We start from the raw sequence: 18598 nt of genomic DNA, 5'->3' as shown, positions 1-18598 counted from the left end.
AAGTCACAAAGGTGCACGAAGATTAAAGCAATCGCCCAACGACAAATCTCAACTGAACTGTTGGTGGTTTAATGTTTGTTCTCTTTGAGACAGTAAAATAAGAGAATACATTAGCTAAAAGTGAGATCCAAAACGGTGTAAATTGAATTTCTTCGAGTATATATAATATGGGGTGTGTTGGCTAAATTTTATATTTTTTTTTTATCATCTCCTCTCTTAATTTATTTATTAAATAAAATATATAAAGTAGCATGCCATTATTTTGCTGAGAAAGAAAATATTATAATAGCTATTTCTTTTAAACAAAATAATTATGGTCCTTAATATAATTATTTTTACTAAAACTGAACCCTAATATCTTATAAGCTTAGTTTTACGAGCCTAAGCTATTGGTGCAAACAACTTTAGCTAATGCAGCAAATAAATTAGGACAGATTGAATCAAATTTGAAAATCTATCAAGTACAATCTAATTTATTTATTAAATAAATTAAAATTTAAAATCAAATCTTTTTATTAAAAAAAAGGTAACCTGACCATTTCTATAATCTATTTAATAAATAAATTAAGTTAAGCTAAACATGTTAATGAGCTTAAACATTTTAATTAAATCAGCTCGTTCTAACTATTGAACTAATCAAAACGTGAAACCGGACTTTAATCCGGTTTATTTAGTAACTAAATAAATAAAAAAATTAAATAATAAATAATTCATCTTCTTTTACAATCCGTACAGAAAGATGAAAGAACGGTCGGGATGCTTTGAAAGTCGTGTAGGATGTGATTTGCTGCGGAAGAAGATTCATTCTTTGGCGCGAAAGATACAACCGAACCTGAAAGCTACAGCCACCCATCACATCACCTGGCAACCCGCCTCCCATCTTCGCAAACCGCTCGTTTCTTTGTTTTCCATCATTTTTCTACGTGTAGTCTTTGCAGAGGGCCTACCCAAGTCTTCCTTACGCGGTATGAACACGGCCACTCCTCTTAGAGCTCCCGAGCTCCATCAGCTCATCGGAGCTATCGGCTTCTGGGCTTAGAGGAAATTTCCCCAATCCTACTGTTTCGCGCGTCGATTCGTCGTCGTCCTCATTGCTCCTCTCAGACGTTCGACACCCTCTTTTTAATTTCTTCGATCTCTCTTTCCACTCTCCACAAACATCTCCAAGCCATGGCTCTATTCTGTGTTCTAGCTTTTCTCCAAGTTCTCGCACTCATCGCCATCGCCTCCGTCAAGAAGGCAAGTCGGCGCGGAAGCGACGAGGTAAGCCAATCCTCACTCTCAAATCCGTATACCAAAATTTCGGCAGCTCATTTGCTTCTACTCTTCTTCTTTTCAGGAAAACTGCGCCGAAGATGTCGAGAACCAGCTGGGGAAAGAGGCAAAAGCCGAGATAAACCCGACCACCCGGCAGAGCTACCATGAAGTCCATGAGGTAAATTGCTTCCAGTCCCATGCTGTTTATGTGGTGCTATATGTTGGAGCAAAACGCAATAATTGGAACAAAAATGCAATCGAAAATAGAATTGTATTTTTTTCCCTGGGAGGTGACAACACTAATTAGGGTAAGGCGTCAGAATCTTTGAGATGGATAACACTTTGTTGCCATCTGCAGGCTGCAGCCGTGCCAATGAGGATATATCATTTGGTATAGCTTGAAGTCCCATTAGCTCTGTTATGTCACCGAGATTTCGGTTGATTAACACCATGGAAGATGATGCTCAATTAAGGAAAGCAGTCAATAAAACCAAAAGGTGCAATAAAGAAAGCACTTTATCCATGAGGAGGGCTGAAATTTTTGCTTACCACTCTAGTTGTGATGGTACAATCTGTTTCTTGGACAATATATGATTATTGCAATGGTCAACACCTGATCGATGGAGTTTATGCAGAGATGGTGGTTCCAATGTCTGTTTATTTACATGATTTTTTTCCTTTCCTAGCCTATTGATCATATTTGTTCTTCAAATGAACGGATTATTGAATTTACAAATTCTACTAACTGATCAGAGTATTCATGTATTATTCAGAATTTCTGAAATATTGATGCTCGTTGTTGTTCCTTGGTAAGGATGATTGACAAATATGTATTGTAAAGCTTATATGAAGGGGCTTGATTGTCCTTTTTTTTTTTTTTTGTTCATGAACTCATGCTATTTGTTGCTATTGTAATTTCCACAATACAAAAATGCAATACAAATGCTGATTTGGCATAATTTGCATATGTATATTGATGAAGAACACGGTCCCCGCCAAGGCCCAGGGGTCATATATTATAGAGGTGTCTTGCATTTAGATTAGCATTGGCTACAAAGTTCATAGGGATCTTTCCATCTTGTACTTTGTAATCTCCAATATTGAAGATAGTGAAAAATCTCTAACCATCTCTGCCCATGGTTTTTCCTTTTGATGTAAAGGGCTTTCCATGCAAATCCTGAATTTGCATTGATCTTTATTTTCTTCGATTTCTCTTTTATTTGGCGTCTTGCTACAACATATATATCAATTTCTACATGCTTTTTAAATCAAGAGTGATTTGTTCTCTTCCTCTAGCAGCATTGTCTTTCACAAGCTGAAAAATCCTGTGGCAGAAAAGATAATCATCCCATGGTGAGTCAGTACCATGATGACATTGGGAACAACACATTAGATCAAACACTCCAGGTAAATTATATGTTACTTGTTTAAAGCAGTATGTTCTGAAGAGTAATATACTGACTCAAAGTTATGTATAGCATCAGCCAACTTCATCTGCAGCAACCACTGGTGGAGGTGCACATGAGCCAGCTGAAGATGATAGAGTAACTCATAGGAACTTAGAGTTGGTATGGTAACCTCCTAAGTATATAACTTAGATTTCTGCATGTTCCTTTTTATGATAATCTTGGCAATATGATTATACTAATATCCTGTGGTGTATAGGTATGACTTTCTAATTTTTGTATAGTTGTTCTCACCACTAACTTTGTCATGTTATTTGATAGCTAGCTCCATATAAAGGTTTTCAGTCAGTTGTTCCTCTCCTCCAACTAGTGCATAATATAACTAAAATAAAAACTAAGTTTTGCTGTCTCGATACCGGACCTCATACAGATACCATTCTATTACAATGTCAATACATGGTATGATACGATACAATACTGTTGATATAGCGGTACCGCATATCTATATGGTACCAGTATGGTACAGTATATCCCGTACCGGACGGTAAAGGGCAACACAGCAAACACTGTATGTTGAAACTTTTGGTGGCAATATTCATATTACCAGAAAATTTGATGTTGTTTAAAGGTCATATATGATTTATTTTTCTCTATTTTTGATGAGGAGTACCTGTGCAAGATCCCCCACTCTAACCACAGAAGAAAGAAAAACAAAAGTAACAAGATGAAAATAAAAAGAAATATGGTGGGCCATGACAAATGGTGATCCATCTTGTGGGCGACCTTTGCTCGATTCATGAGAAACATGAATTTATATTAGATGTTCTTGGTTAAACATGAGAAAATTGATTCTTAGGATTCTTGTTTGAAACTGATAATTACATTCATTAGGTACAGGAACTCATAAACTACCTCTATTTAAGTAGCTTTCTCTCTATTATTTTGATGCGGCAAAGACATGTTTTGTCCTTTTTCTATTTCAAGAACGGTCGAAAAATACGCATCAAGCTTGATTAGAGGTACGTATTCGATCCTAGCTCCCGTTCTTCACCTTCCCTCTTCTTTTTTTTTTAATTCATGAAAAATGGAAAAACTAGAGAAAATTATGTCAAAATTTTATTTTTTTGTTTGATTTTAATATATGTTGTAGATCTATGGAAGATCTATACAATGACACTAAAATCATTAATTTTTATTAAGTATATAATTTTTAGAATTAAAAATATTTTCAGAATAAAAAATTATTTAAAAAAATAAAATTCGAAAAAGAACTATAAAATTAGATTATGAATGAGGATCTTATAAGTTACTTTCGACATAAATTTGGTGTCGATTGATCAACGTTTTGACGCATCTTGCGCATAGTATTCTAGGCTTAAATTTCGAAAAAAAGCATTTTATCGCTCTCCATGGACTAAGAAATTTATATGTGGCATAAATAGTGGGATCCTACTTGGATCTAGGATCAGTTTTTTTCATAATTTTTTATTTTTTTAATATAATTATTTTTTAAAAAATAATAAAAATAATTAAATAATTCAAAACATGCCTCAGACTTTATAGTTCGGATATCGCTAGTTATAGTTCGGATATTGCTAGGTAAAAAGTGATCAAAAAATTACAAGATCATAGATATACTTAATGAAATTGAAAGGAAAAAAGGGCTGCCAACTTGTTAGGGCTGTCAATCCAAACATCTGGCCTCTCCTTTGAATTATTTGTTACTTAGTAAAAAGGTGGCATTTTTTTTGGATACTCATTCTTCCTAAAAACACAATTCGGGATCAAAGAATAGTTTTATTAATCAAATTTTCTCAAAAAACAAAAAAAAAGATCATTAAATACTCCTTACAAAAAAATAAAACAAAAAAATAAAAAAATTGGCGTGCCGGTTTGACTGGCACCCCTGCCGTACCATGTGTCGGTATGGTACCGAACCAGTATCATACCGTACCGGCTAGCGACCAGAATGATATCCGGTATCGGTTCAGAAAATCTTGGTCATGTGTTTTGTGCCCTCATATGCCTAAGTCCTTATTCATTGTGCCCTCATAGGCATGTCAACTTTTGCTTGTGCCCATGGTTATTGTCATCACCCTATGTTTGTAGTGTGAACTCATGCTTTCATACTTGTGCCCCATGCCATCATGCACCTACATTCTTCTCTACTTAATGCCTTCATGCACTTGTCTCCTCATGGTTATGCCCAAGGTCATGCCTGTTCTTTCTTAGTAGTGTCCCCTGCGGCCTCATGTACTCCGCACCATTATGCAACTGCACTCTTATCCACCTTGCACCTTCATGTACTTTTAACCCTTGTTGGTGCTCATGTTTTCCTCATTATCTCATGCTCATGCCATGCTCATGTGCCTCCCATCTTCATGAGCTCTTTGTAACTATGCATCTTGATGAACATCTTTCTGCATGCTCTCCTGATCTGCACAATGGACACCTAATTCTATAGCTCATACCAGCTGCTGTACTACTGTCTGGGGCTTCTTTTTCTTCCATTGGCAGATTGATTGATCTTAGCTTGTTAAGAACATAGTGTGTTTTTGGCCTTGCATATAATGCAGACACGCTGACCATGACATATTCTCTTTTTTCCTTATATGTGATGAGTCCATACGTGTTCATACCTATGCATGGCAGCTGACTTCAATCTGAGTCCTTGTGACTTGTGTATATTTGGCTGGAGCCCCCCAAAAAAACCTTGGACTCTTGAACTTGGCTTCTCAAACTCTTCAAATTTCACCATCTATCAACCTTATTTTGCATTGCAATTCTTTACTTAAAAGCTAATGCTCATAAGGAGAGGATTCTGAATTTCTTATGTTCATCGAGAGTTGAAATCTCTTGATACCAAGAAAACAATAACTTGTTCCTGCTGGAGGAGGAAAAAATGCAATTGAGATAGATGAGAGTAAATTGTTTAACATTTTCTAAATGCAACTTTGGACAGATTGAAACTAGGTTTCTAGATAAAGATACGCACAGATATATAGTAATCCTGAAACCATTCCTCAAGGGGCTGAGAATATTTATGTATAAGAATGATTATTTTTAGAAGAATGATTGAACATTTTGTGATTTTTTTGGGCTTAGGTTGCTTGTACCAGACACTTCCTATTTAAAGGTACTATGATGGTCCAGAAGCATATAACATTGCTTGTTATTAAATCTTTAATGAAAAGATTGTGCACATAACAGTGAATTAATGGTATATTCATGACAAGAGTGTGAAATAGGATCTAGACACACCATTCAATAATTCTTAAGATCATGTGGCTTATCTAGTCAAGAAAAAAGTTAGGAAGAAAAAAAAAAGTCTAGGTATTGTTCCAAGCTTGAGAACATAATATTTAGCTCCTTTTGGCGGTTCTTAAAGAATTGTTGGTTTTAATACATGACAAATGTCTGGATGTTATCCACAAAGTATGTACTGAATTAAAGAAATTCCTTAACCACCTTTTTTGGACCCAATCATTGTCGTATGATAACTTATAAGTGCGCAAACATTATGATCATTCAAGCATGAATTATTGCTCTCTCTCTCTCTCATGCTTTTTTTTTCCTTTTTTTGGTTTTAGGGGGGGTTATATAAATGTTTTCTACTTATTTATGGTGGGTAGGCATATTTATTAGATATTAAATGGATATGCATCTCAAAAAACTTAGATGCACCCATCAGAAGTTACATAAACACTTTCCACTTTCTATTATGTTAATTTTGAGGTGCATCATTCAAGAAACTTTGGGATGAATGGAGTCTTGTAGGTAAGTATTGTGAGTAGGCTGTGTACTCTACTTATTCTCCAATAGCATTTTAACAACCTAAGACCTCATCCAAAAGGGCTAGGTAAAAGGTATTATTTGAGTTTCTTGGTCCTGCATAAGTACCCAATATCTATTCAATGCATGGTTGATGTGGGACCAGACAAGTCCACACGGGTCCTCATATATGCCTTCTGTTTTAGCACTAGTGTCCTCACCAAGCTAAGGATCCAAGTCCATTCACATCCCATCACAAGTACCACAAATCCAATCACAACCATTATAATCAGCTCGTAGTCAATCCGAAATAGGCCTATACTATAATGTCCCCTAGTCCATATGGACTATGAGATGGATTTGCTCCGATACCATTTGTAACAGCTCAAGATCTCATCCAAAAGCTAGCTAGAAGATATTATTTGGGCTCCTTGGCCATGTATAAGTATCTAATATTTACCTAGTATATAGCCGATGTAGACTAAATACACATCTGTATGGGTCCTCGCAAGTATATATTGGGAATATTAAGTGAGACTCCTTTTTCTTTTCCCTTGTAAAAGAAAAATAATCCTGTAACCTTGATTTAGAATCTCTTTTGTTTTCAAGTCCATACAAGAAAAATTGCATGTCACAACTATTCATGAAGTATTCCTGCTTTCACATAATCACAACTATTTAATTAAATATTTGAATAATTAATTATGTTATTTGTTGTCTCTTCTGCTTTTCAATTTTTTTTTTCCACATGTAACATTCCTCTTAGTCAAATGTACATGTATACCAGATTTTCTGAATTCATCATTTTATTTTTTTTTATTTTAGAAAATTTCTGCTTTTTTCTCACCTAGCCAAATTCTAGCTTATTTTCTGACCTGCAATGGTGCAAGCTGGATAAAGCATTTTACTGGTCAAAAGAAAAAAAAAATGGCTTCTAGGTGTCTTGTTTAGTTTGCAGCAATTAGCAGTTGCAACCTAAGCCACCTGGATGCCTGCAGTGCATTTTATTACATGGTAGTCTCATTAAAACGATGGTAGCTCCTGGTTTTGGATGTGAAAAGGAGTCATGAGTTTGCCAATAAAGATATTTTCTTGATGTGGTAGCGCAAGCTGATGAGATTCTCTTTACAATGTGATCAAATAAATTCTGAGCAGTCTCTGTATCTTCTTTCTCCCTTTTTTTTCCTTCGCTGAGTGCATGCAACTTCAGAAGTTTGGTAGTCAGATATGTACCTTGTTCTTGACTAGCATTCATATGATGGCGGTCAATCCTTTTCAGAGAAAAGGATATATTTCTGTCTACACTCAGATATAATCAGAGTGCTATCTTGGCTTATAAGCATTTAAATCAATCATTATTTTTTCAAATTACATTTGGATTGTATTCATCCATTTCTGCTAGCTTGTTTTTTGTTTTTGATTCATACTACAATCTATTGTTACTTGAATGTCTGTTTTTACTTTTTTGATGAATCTGAGACCGAAGCCACTCTGTTCAAATGCAAGGATGGACAGAGAGAGAGCAGAGAAGAAGAGATGCATAGAGAGACAGAAGCAGAAGAGAGTAGAGAAGAAGAGAGGCATAGAGAGATGCAGTCTGCCTCAAAATTTTCTTACTTTTCAACTGGCGTTTCTGTTGCTGGAATCATAAGCATTTTCTCTGGATATCTTGGAGATCAAACAGGACATGCCCATACAGTCCCTCTAAAGATTTGCACCTTCTTCATGCTGGCCACCTTTGTATCTGGAGCCAGCATGCTGCTTCTGATACTCATCAATCTTAGCAGGCACATCTCTATTATATTCTTCAGAAGCCTCAAGTATACGGCATTCGGGTTCCTGACCCTTTCAATGTGTAGTGTCTCCATTCTTTTCCTAAAGATGTTTGCCATTCTTGCCTTTGTTCCGACGGTGTGTATAGTATTGATTTCATTCATTATGGCCTGGCATCCACGCAGTCATGACCGAGGTGATAGTGGCATGCCATTCAGTCGTTTATCAGAATCTGTTTGAAACATCTGGATGCTGTAGAATTGTGTTATTTTGAATCCTGGACTCCTGTTACTATGTAATATTAGTACTTTAACATTGTTTATGGTGATGATTGCATTCATTATGGCTTGGTTTCCATGATGTCGTCACCTGGGTAATGGGGTATATGTCATTCAGCCATTTATCCAAATCTGTTTGAAACATTTGGATGCTGTTAACTTGTGTTATTTTCAATCCTGGACTCCTGTTACCATGTAAAATTAGTACTTAACATTGTTTATGGTGATGATTGCATTCATTATGGCTGGGTTTCCACCGAGTCATCATCAAGGTAATCGTGTCATGTCACTCCCTCCTTTATCCGAAGCTGTCTGAAACATTAAGATTAAGGAACTCAAATGCTATTTGTTGGTTAGTCATTTTAGATGAGGTCCAGATCATGACATGTTGAACTAGTTTTCAAATTTTGGAAATTCAAGATAATTTTGATTATAATATTTTCACTGGCAATTAAGATCAACGCATTAACATACAATGCAATCAAGAGGATCAAACATATTGGGAGCAATAATTAAATAGGAGATAATCATTGTTGACCAACTCCACCCAAGATTATAAGTGAAAAGTATTCAACTGAGGAGGGTTCTACACCCTATGACGAGGCTAGATACTGAGCTCAGAATACTAAAATTGCTAATATATAATTTTCACTTGTAGAGTATCGATTTGCTATCATATAATCTCCACTGGCATGAAATCAATAGTTAACATATAATCTTATTAGCAACATATCAATATGCCAATATATAATCTTCATTGGCAAAGTATCGATATATTAATATACAACTCCTATTTATAGAATATTGATATACCAGCGTATAATATCTATTGGTAGAATATCAATGTACTAGCGTCTAACTTTCGCTAGTAGAACCAATGCACAACCTCTATTGATAAGATATAATGTATCAATGCATAACCCCTATTGGCAGAATATTGGTGTATAAAATATAACTACATTGCCAAGGTTCTGATGCACAGTCTACAAGTTAAAATTTGTGTCAAATCAAAGCCATTTTTCCATCAAATTGATTTAATATTCCAAATCGAACAATATGCAAAATAATCAGGAATTGAAATCAATCGATTATAATGCATAATAAAATCAATATTTTCGAACATGCATCAAATAGTATTTCATATAAAACATTCTTTAAGCAAATACTATGCTTCAAGTTCATTGATCACAAATAACATGATTTAAAATTTAATGATATAAATACTATATAGTTTGTCAATAAATCCATAAAAAAGTTATATTACTTATCTTACAAGTGAAACCAACTGATAGATTCAATTAATTTCAAGAATCTTCCTCGGAGCTTAATATCCAAAATCATATTCTATCAAAAGTTAACCATGATTAATTTAAGAATAGAAAATCTCAAATCCCATCATCTTTATAAGACTGGTCATGTGGTAGCACTCGACATCTTGGTCGGTTCGATCTAGGGCATCTAATGATCAATTATAAATCAAGAATTATGCTAAGATGCTAGGATGCAATTAAAGATGAAATTTAGTGGTGCCTTACTTGGCTGAGGTGGGGGATCGGCATATACCATCTGGCAGCCATGGATTTGGATCCTCTTCACTAGAATTGGATTAAAATTATTGAAGGAAGATTTTTATTATGTCAAACAACCCTATAGAGACAGTAGAGAGAGAGAAACTTATAGATAGAGAAAGTAGAGAGAAAGTAGGAAAGAGAGAGGGAAAGGAGAAAAGAGGAGAAAGAAACTATCTTCTTTTTCTTTTTTTTTCCTTTTCCTTTGTTTTCTTTTTTTTTCTTCCCTTTTTGCTTTCCTTCTTTCTTTTTCTTCTCTTTTCTACCTTTGGTTCTTGGGGAAACATGTTGAAATTTATTGCCAAGTCCAAATCTAACTAGGATTCAATTTTAAGTTGGTCATTAGTTTTAATGACTTTAAGATTCTATTTAACTATTCTTGGGTGTTTTGCATGTATACCCTTCCAAATATTCAAATTTGCATGAATACTCTCATAAAATTACTATTTACATATATATTCTTATAAATTTTTTTTGCACATCTATCCATAAAGATATTTTAGTCATTTTAATTTTAAATTATTAATTTTTAACTGTATTAGATGATATAGTACATATACAAAAAAAGATATTTTATGAGGATATATATATGCAAATATCAACTTTGAAAGGGTATTCATGTAAATTGAATGTTTGGGAGGATATACATATAAAAAATTTTAATTTTATTTGTGTGCAGATAATAGTCGATGCTCACAGTTATTGCAACCGACAACTTGATGTTTGTTGGGATAAGTTGAATACTCAAAAGAACCTTAGTATCATGATCGTGGAGTTATTGCCAAAAGAAGTACTACAAGAGATCATCATTTTCGACATGTACATCGAAAAGGATGAGCCAGCGAAAGAAATAATGTCCAAGCCAATAAAGAAGTTTTATTATTCAATTGTTGATTTAAAAAATTATTACATATTACTATTACTACGACAATGATAGCAATGGCTATGATGACGCTTCATGACATTGACAACTCCAGTACTGTCAGCATGAACTTTGTAATGAAAAAGAGCGTTAAGATTCATTGTCAAGTCCCAATCTAACTAGTATTCTATTTTTAGTTAGTCATTAGTTGTAATGTCTTGAAAACTCCATTTAATTATTTTTTGTGTCCTATTCAAATGAGGCTCTATCTCTAGTATTGCTATATCCATTTTAGAGTTTTATATTTTAGTAGATTTTGATTTTTGAGTTAAAATAGGAGTCAAACTCCTATGCATGTAGCGCTCCATATAGAAGGACTTTTGGTATTTCTTTTATGTGTGGAAGATGATGGAAGAAGTATGCATGGGCGGATGTGAGAGGTATGGGAAGAGAGTTAGAGATGTCCTTTTTAGTGAGGCATGAGAGAACCCTTTTATGTTGCTCAATTTGTTTAATAAAGATTTTTCTCCCTCTTAAATTTTCAATATTTCTTCTCTTTCTTTTTTTATATATATTTTTTGGATCTTAAGCCAACATGTTCGATCAACATTGAGTAGCATCTCATTCTACAAAATAGGGGGCCATTATTTTCCCTCCTTCCTAGAAGAGGAGAACCCACCAATCGATTGCGGCCAAGGCTGATGGTGGCTAGACCATGGTAGTGTAGCCGAGCTCACCCAATAAGCAGTTGGTGGTGATAATTAACACCGAAAAATCAAAGAAGAAAACAAAAAAATTAAACCAAAATAGGAGAGAGGTTTCACAACTTAATTTTCTTGCAGTTGACAAAATCCAGCCAATGGTGAGTCACTAAAGAAAAAAAAAAAAAAGACTAGCAAGGAAAAATAGAGGGGAATTGGATTTCCATACCTTATCCCCGATGAGGTTTCAAAGCCGACATAGTAAAAGATATTGGGAGGAAGAAGAGGAATAAGAGAAGTTTTGCCGGTGTTGATTTGATGGCTAACAGTGGTAAGGCTTGAAGAGAGTGAGAAGGTCTTTAAATAAAGTAGAAGGAAGCATCGGCCGGATTTTTCCAATAAAATCGGGAGGAAGAAGACTTCTTCTTCTTCTTCTATAGGATTTCCTTTCCTTCTCCCTTTTCTTTTTTTTTTTTCTTGTTTTGGGCCTAAATCAAGATTTTGGGCGGTCAAATGGATAAGCCCCAGCTTCTATTCAGGTCGGATCCTCACACTTATATCATGCAAGAAGTCTGCTTTCTTGTGATATGTGTCAAGCTTCCACCGGAGAGCAAAGAGAAGAGGAGGAAGGGAAGGGAAAAATCATCTGCTCTTGGTTTGAGATTTTTGTTTTTATCATAATTTCAAGTGTGATATGAATATCTTGTCCATGCTAACACTATCCATGGTGGCTACATTCTGCTCAATTTTTCACGCTAACATTGGCATGTAGAAAAGGTGTGGGTGATCATATTCGGGTGATATTATATTCTTAGATAGGAACTCTTTACAAAAAATTGATTCAAAAAATTGACCAAAAACATTTGGAAAGTTATTTGAATGGTTATGGTTGTATATCTGCACATACATAGAAATGCATAAAAATTATTTGTGCCAATGTTAAAAAATGAAATAAAATAAAATAATTTTTTTTGATATTTTATATATATAGAGAGAGAGAGTCAGACTAGAATCAGATTTACTTTCAGATTCGATCAGATCAAAACTCGATAATAGCAGTCCTACATCAATAATTCAAACGGTTGAATATGATCTACTACCTCAAAACTACTTATATATAAAAAATCATATGAGTTGAAGATCCCTGACCTATGCATCAAATGGTCAAAATTTGGATAGTTTAAATAAAATTAAATTACATATATTTTTTGATCACTTGATGCATAGATTAAGATCTTCAAATCACATGATTTTTTGTGTACAAGTAGTTATGAGATAGTAGCTCACATCCAATGATTTGGATCATTGATGTAGAACCCCATTGCTAGTTTTGACTGGACCGGATTGGAGTCTAAATCGATTGATCTTATTCAATTCTATCCCTATATATATATAACTCTTAAAAAACAATTGTACGTGGCTATATTATGGATGGGGTATTTGATGATGTTAAATTATATTATTATTCGTATGTATTAGATGCACTTACGCTACTAATTATATTGGAATTATAACCTCCACATGCAATGCAAAAAACAGAAGAAAAAGAGAATACGATGTTCCTTTTCTCCTTCGACACTGATGAAATGGGTTACAACGTCAGCCCTCTCACTCTGTTAAGAAGATGATGGGAAAAAAGAATGAAGGAGAGGAGGAAAGTTAAGGACGTAATTGTAGAAGTGACACAAATATGTATGCGTTAGCACTTCAATATGGTTAATTGGACCCTGTTAAAGAGTAGTCTCCAAAGTTAAATGATGTGGCAGTGATCTTAGGCTTTGCAGCCTCTTTGATGCAGTGGTTACAATTTGAATCCCTAGTTGTCATACCTTTTTCGTACAGTCAGAGATACTAGGTTGAAGTCTTGGTTAGCACATTTCTAATTATTTGGACTTGGATGAGTACAATGCAACTGGTCCCCTTCCCCCGCCTTTTTTTCTTCTCTCAGAAAAATGATTGGAACAAAAATATTCAAAGCTAGGGGACAATATGTTACAAAGACAACTAAATATATGATCTTGGAACCGGAGGCTAAGTTTTTGATACGGATGGGTCCAACGGCCATTTGGCTATCTTTCTGATATCTTACATTCACATCTTAGCAATCACCCTACTAACTCTGCATAATTAATCCATTAGATATTACATAGAAACATTTTGACCTCCAACATCTCCATGATTTTGCGTTTAGACGCGCGTGTTGCCATTTTGGTGCATGTCTTTGGCTCCACGAGCCCTTGTAATTACATAAGCGTGACATTTTGGAAATGCATCATGGGACTTGATTGATCTTTCAGAGCAACTTCATTAAAGAAGGTGTACGCAGCAAAGCATTGGACTGAATCTGTTTAGCAAAGAAATCAATACACAACCATCTACAATTTGACATCAAGTACATGAAAAGAAAAAAACATAAACATTAAATCTTAGTTGATTCAAGGCACTTGAAGATCTCCTGTTTCCTGGAGCTTTGCCATGTCATTCTTGCATGATATTTAGCATCACTTCCATTTCTTTTATTTTTGAAAATGAAAGAATAGAAATTTTATTTTCATTTTTCTAATTTTCAAAAATATAAACATGTTTGATATTGTCAACTAATCAAACATGGCAATAATAGTGAAGAGATTGATAGTTGCAACAGATATAGAGATGGCATAGATGATAGGTTTAGTGATGATACAGTAGAGGTAGTAAATATGGCAGTGGTAGTATAATGGAGGTGATGATAATGGTGAAGACAGTGGTGGCAACAATGCAAAAGCATTAATGATGTAGTGGAGCTACAACAATACAGTAATAGTAGCGGCAATAGTGGTGGAGGTAGTGGTGGCACCAACTATATTGTGAAAATGACAAAATAGCAGCAGTAATGAAGCAGCAACCGTAAAGATAGAAATAGTGGCAACAATGATAGAGATAGCAATGGTGATAGGCTATAGCAATTAGAGTGAAGGTAGTGTCAGCAACGATGGTAAAATAGAAATTTTTTATTCTTAAAAATATTAAAAGCAAGAATTCCTTACATAATCTTTTGGAAATAATAAATTTATTTCATGAATAAATAAATAATAAATTTATTTTTAAAAATAGAAAATAAAAATGTATCAACATATTTTTTGTCATGATTTTTTGTACTTATTTTTAAAAACAAAAATGATTAAATAAAAATGATGCTAATAAGATCTTTAGAGTACATTTTCTTTTCTTTTTCTTTTTTCAATTGCTTTATTCAAGTATGTATTAGATGAATATCATATCATATTATATATATATATATATATATATATATATATATATATATATATATATATATATATATATATATATATATATATATAATATATATATATATATATATATATATATATATATATCACAAACAAATAAATAATAAATTTATTTTTAAAAATAGAAAATAAAAATGTATCAACATATTTTTTTGTCATGATTTTTTGTACTTATTTTTAAAAACAGAAACCATTAAATAAAAATGATGCTAACAAGATCTTTAGAGTACATTTTTTTTTCTTTTTCTTTTTTCTATTGCTTTATTCAAGTATGTATTAGATGAATATCATATCATATTATATATATATATATATATATATATATATATATATATATATATATATATATATATATAATATATATATATATATATATGTTGGGGCAATTGGATCTACTTCTCCCTCGGTTCAATGACAACTCCCCCAACTTGTGGTCGGTCAACCCAACTCAGTGTCGAGAACAGATGATGGATCGTCAAAAAGAAATCTCCAAAAGAGTTATCGGTTCGACTGTAACGTCTACAGGATTCATCATCCGACTTTCTATCGGCATCACAGAATACAGATAGCCAACTATCAATCGGTAAGCTGGCTGCTTACCGATAACTCCTGATCATTTTTCTAGGTAGCAATCCATCTCAATGACTTAATCGACTGTATAGCTGATGGCCAATCGGTTTATCAAAATCTATAATTATGACATTACAATCGTGAATAACGATCCTAGATCACGATCGTTAGTGGGCACAAACCGCCCACTAACTCCATGATCATGGTCAATAATAGGGGTTAACTATCCTATCATGCCACAATAAGCGAGGCTCCATATGTTCGATAGTTACATCTAAAATGCCTATAAAAGAGAGGTAAGAGGGCAATAGTGGTAAGAGACCTTTTAACTAGGTAAAACTTTGTCAAATTTTATTCTTAATTTTATTGTTCACCACTCCTTACTAACTTAAACATCGGAGGGTCTCTATCGGATACAACTCTGATTAGTGTGGATTTGTTTTGCAGGTTGCTCATCATCAAACTCAGATGCACTCGAAGATTGACTGCAACAATATATATATATATATATATATATATATATATATATATATATAATATATATATATATATATATATATATATATATATATATATATATGAGATCTTCGCTCTCCCTAGCTCAACACATGCCCGAGAAACTTTATTTTAAAGAATGGATGGATATTTTTGGAGGTAGATTTGGCTAGATTAAACTAAAGAGGGGAATAAGTCTTAAACAGCTCAAACATCTTAATTATATCTACTTGATCTAACAACTGGACTAATCAAAGTATGAAACAAAACTTAAATCCAATTTATTTAGTAAAAAATAAATAAAATTTAAATATTTTTTTATAATTTAGTTTTTTATGTTGAACCTAAGTATTTAGTTCTAATCAGAATGGTGGGTTGGCTTCCCATTGTATCTTTCAAAAAAAAATGATTCCTCTCTTGTCCAATGTCAACTATCGAATTGCACAATATCTATTTAAGATTTTTGTAGTTAGATGGAATAAAGTGATTGGAGTGTTGTGAAGAACGTGATTTGTTGCTGTGAAAAGAAAACATATATCAATTATTTTATCATACAGAAGATACAACCAAACCCCAAGACTATAGCCAGCCACTACATCAACCAGCAATTTGGTTTCATCATTGAAATCGAAGGCAACAAAGTTTCTGGTTTCTTTGGTTTATATCGTCCAAAAACCGAACTCATTTCTTTTTACATGTAGACTTTTTAGAGTCATTACCTAAGTCTTCCTTTCTGAAAAGAGAATTTTATGCGGTTAGTACATGGCCACTCCTCTTAAGAGCTCCCACACTCAACAAGCTCATTGAAGCCATTAGCTTCTAGTCTTGCTTGCAACACCTGCGAGATAATTTCTCCCATCCTACTATTTAGTGTGTCATTCGCCGTTATTTGCCATCGTCATCCTCCAAACTTGCTCCTCTCAAATGGACGACATCCTTTTTATTTGTTCAATCTCTCTTTCCTCTCTCCACAAATATTCTCAAGCCATGGCTCTAATTTGAATCTTTTTATTTGCCCATCTTTATCCGCTAAAGAAACTTTCGTTTAAAGAATGAGTGGGTATTTTTGGAGGTTGATTTGGCTGCATTATGTTGGATGAGAAGGCAAATTCAATCGAGTTAAAATGTTATATGATCATAAATGAGGATCTCATTTGTGATTCTCTATCATTGAATTTGTTAATTCGCAATAGAGAATCTTAAAATATTTTTTTCTCTTTCTTTTCCTTTTTTGTAAATATTTTTTTAGCAATCAACGTATATTTTAGCCTACATTGCAATGGCTCTTTCTTTGATGGTCTTAAATACATGCTAATTACTAATGAAATATGTATTGGAAAGGAAAAGAAAAAAATAAAAATGGTTGTTTGTTTTCTATTATTTATTGTAATATGAATAAGTTGAAATTTCATGTAAACTAATTGCCGGTATTTTTCAATCATATTAGTTGGTAACATTTATCTCTTGAAAAGCCCATTTTCGAGTTGTTTAATATACCCTTCTATTTAATAAAAATAGCTTATTTCTAAGTTCCTTACTATAAATATCTATAATTAAAATCATAATTATTGACAACTACCATTTAAAGCTATGCATTTGACTGGATTTTCATTCAAGAATCTTGCATATAGTTAAATAAAAATTAAAACAAAGAAATCCTCGATATAGCTTCACATATCTTGCCCTATATATCTATGGATATCCTATTATTCGCACACTGCTGGTGGCTTAATATTTGTTCTCTTTAAGAGAGTAAACTAAGAGAAATACTTTGGCTAAAAGTGAGATCCAAAATAGTGTAGATTGAATTTCTTCAAGTGTATATAATATGGGGTGTGTTGGCTAAATTTATATTTTTTTTCCTTGCCATCTCCTCTTTTCTTATTTTATTTATTAAATGAAATTTGTGAAGTAGCTTGCCATTATTTAGCTGAGAAAGAAAATATTATAGCAGCCAATTTCTTTTAAACAAAGTAATTATGATCATTAGTGTAATTGTTTTTAGTAAAACTGGCACCCTAATATCTTATAAACTTAGTTTTTTGAGGCTAAACTATTGGTAGAGACAACTTTAGCTAACATGCAAATAAATTGGATTAGGTTGGATCAAATTTGAAAATCTGCCAACGACAGTCCAATATGTTTGCTAAACAAATTAAAAATTCAAAATCAAATCTTTTTATTAAAGAGGTACTCCTATAATCTATTTAATAAATAAATTAAATTATACCAAACATGTTGATGGGTTCTAAACAGTTTAAACATTTTAACTATATCAATTCGATCTAACTATTGGACTCATCAAAATACGAAACTGAACTTAAATGCAGTTCATTTAGTAACTAAATAAATAAAATTTAAATAATAAGTGATCCCTCTTTCTTCTGCAACGTACTATAATGTCCGCGTTGAGATCCATACAGAATGGTGAAAGGGCGATCAGGATGCTTTGGCATTCGTGTAGGGTGTGACCTAACGGTTTGTGCTGCAAAAAAATCATTCTTTCGCGCGAAAGATATGGCTCGGACCTACAGCCACCCATCACATCAACCAGCAACCCCTCCCGTCCGGACCAACAGAGTTTCTCGTTTCTCAGTTTTCTATCATCCTTTTCAGAGTTCCTACTC

General features: G+C 33.5%; 1 protein-coding gene across 10 annotated transcripts; it reads left to right on the top strand.

The window, feature by feature from the left end:
* The first annotated feature begins 951 nt into the window (after window positions 1-951).
* Window positions 952-8506, top strand: LOC105051309 (uncharacterized). Of its 10 annotated transcripts, none has more exons than XM_073243350.1 (5): window positions 952-1263; window positions 1340-1435; window positions 2554-2664; window positions 2742-2825; window positions 7950-8506. In XM_073243350.1, the coding sequence occupies exons 1-5, from the start codon at window positions 1171-1173 to the stop codon at window positions 8445-8447; spliced, it is 882 nt and encodes a 293-aa protein (XP_073099451.1). In that variant the 5' UTR covers window positions 952-1170; the 3' UTR covers window positions 8448-8506. The 10 variants fall into 10 exon arrangements, with proteins under 10 accessions (XP_073099451.1, XP_010929973.2, XP_073099450.1 ...); XM_010931671.4 differs by having other exon boundaries at window positions 7914-8506; XM_073243349.1 differs by having other exon boundaries at window positions 953-1263; window positions 2736-2825.
* The last annotated feature ends 10092 nt before the right edge of the window (window positions 8507-18598 follow it).

Source organism: Elaeis guineensis, chromosome 9 (assembly GCF_000442705.2).
Source record: "Elaeis guineensis isolate ETL-2024a chromosome 9, EG11, whole genome shotgun sequence".
NCBI lineage: Eukaryota > Viridiplantae > Streptophyta > Magnoliopsida > Arecales > Arecaceae > Elaeis > Elaeis guineensis.
This window is presented reverse-complemented; position numbering and strand designations above follow the sequence as displayed.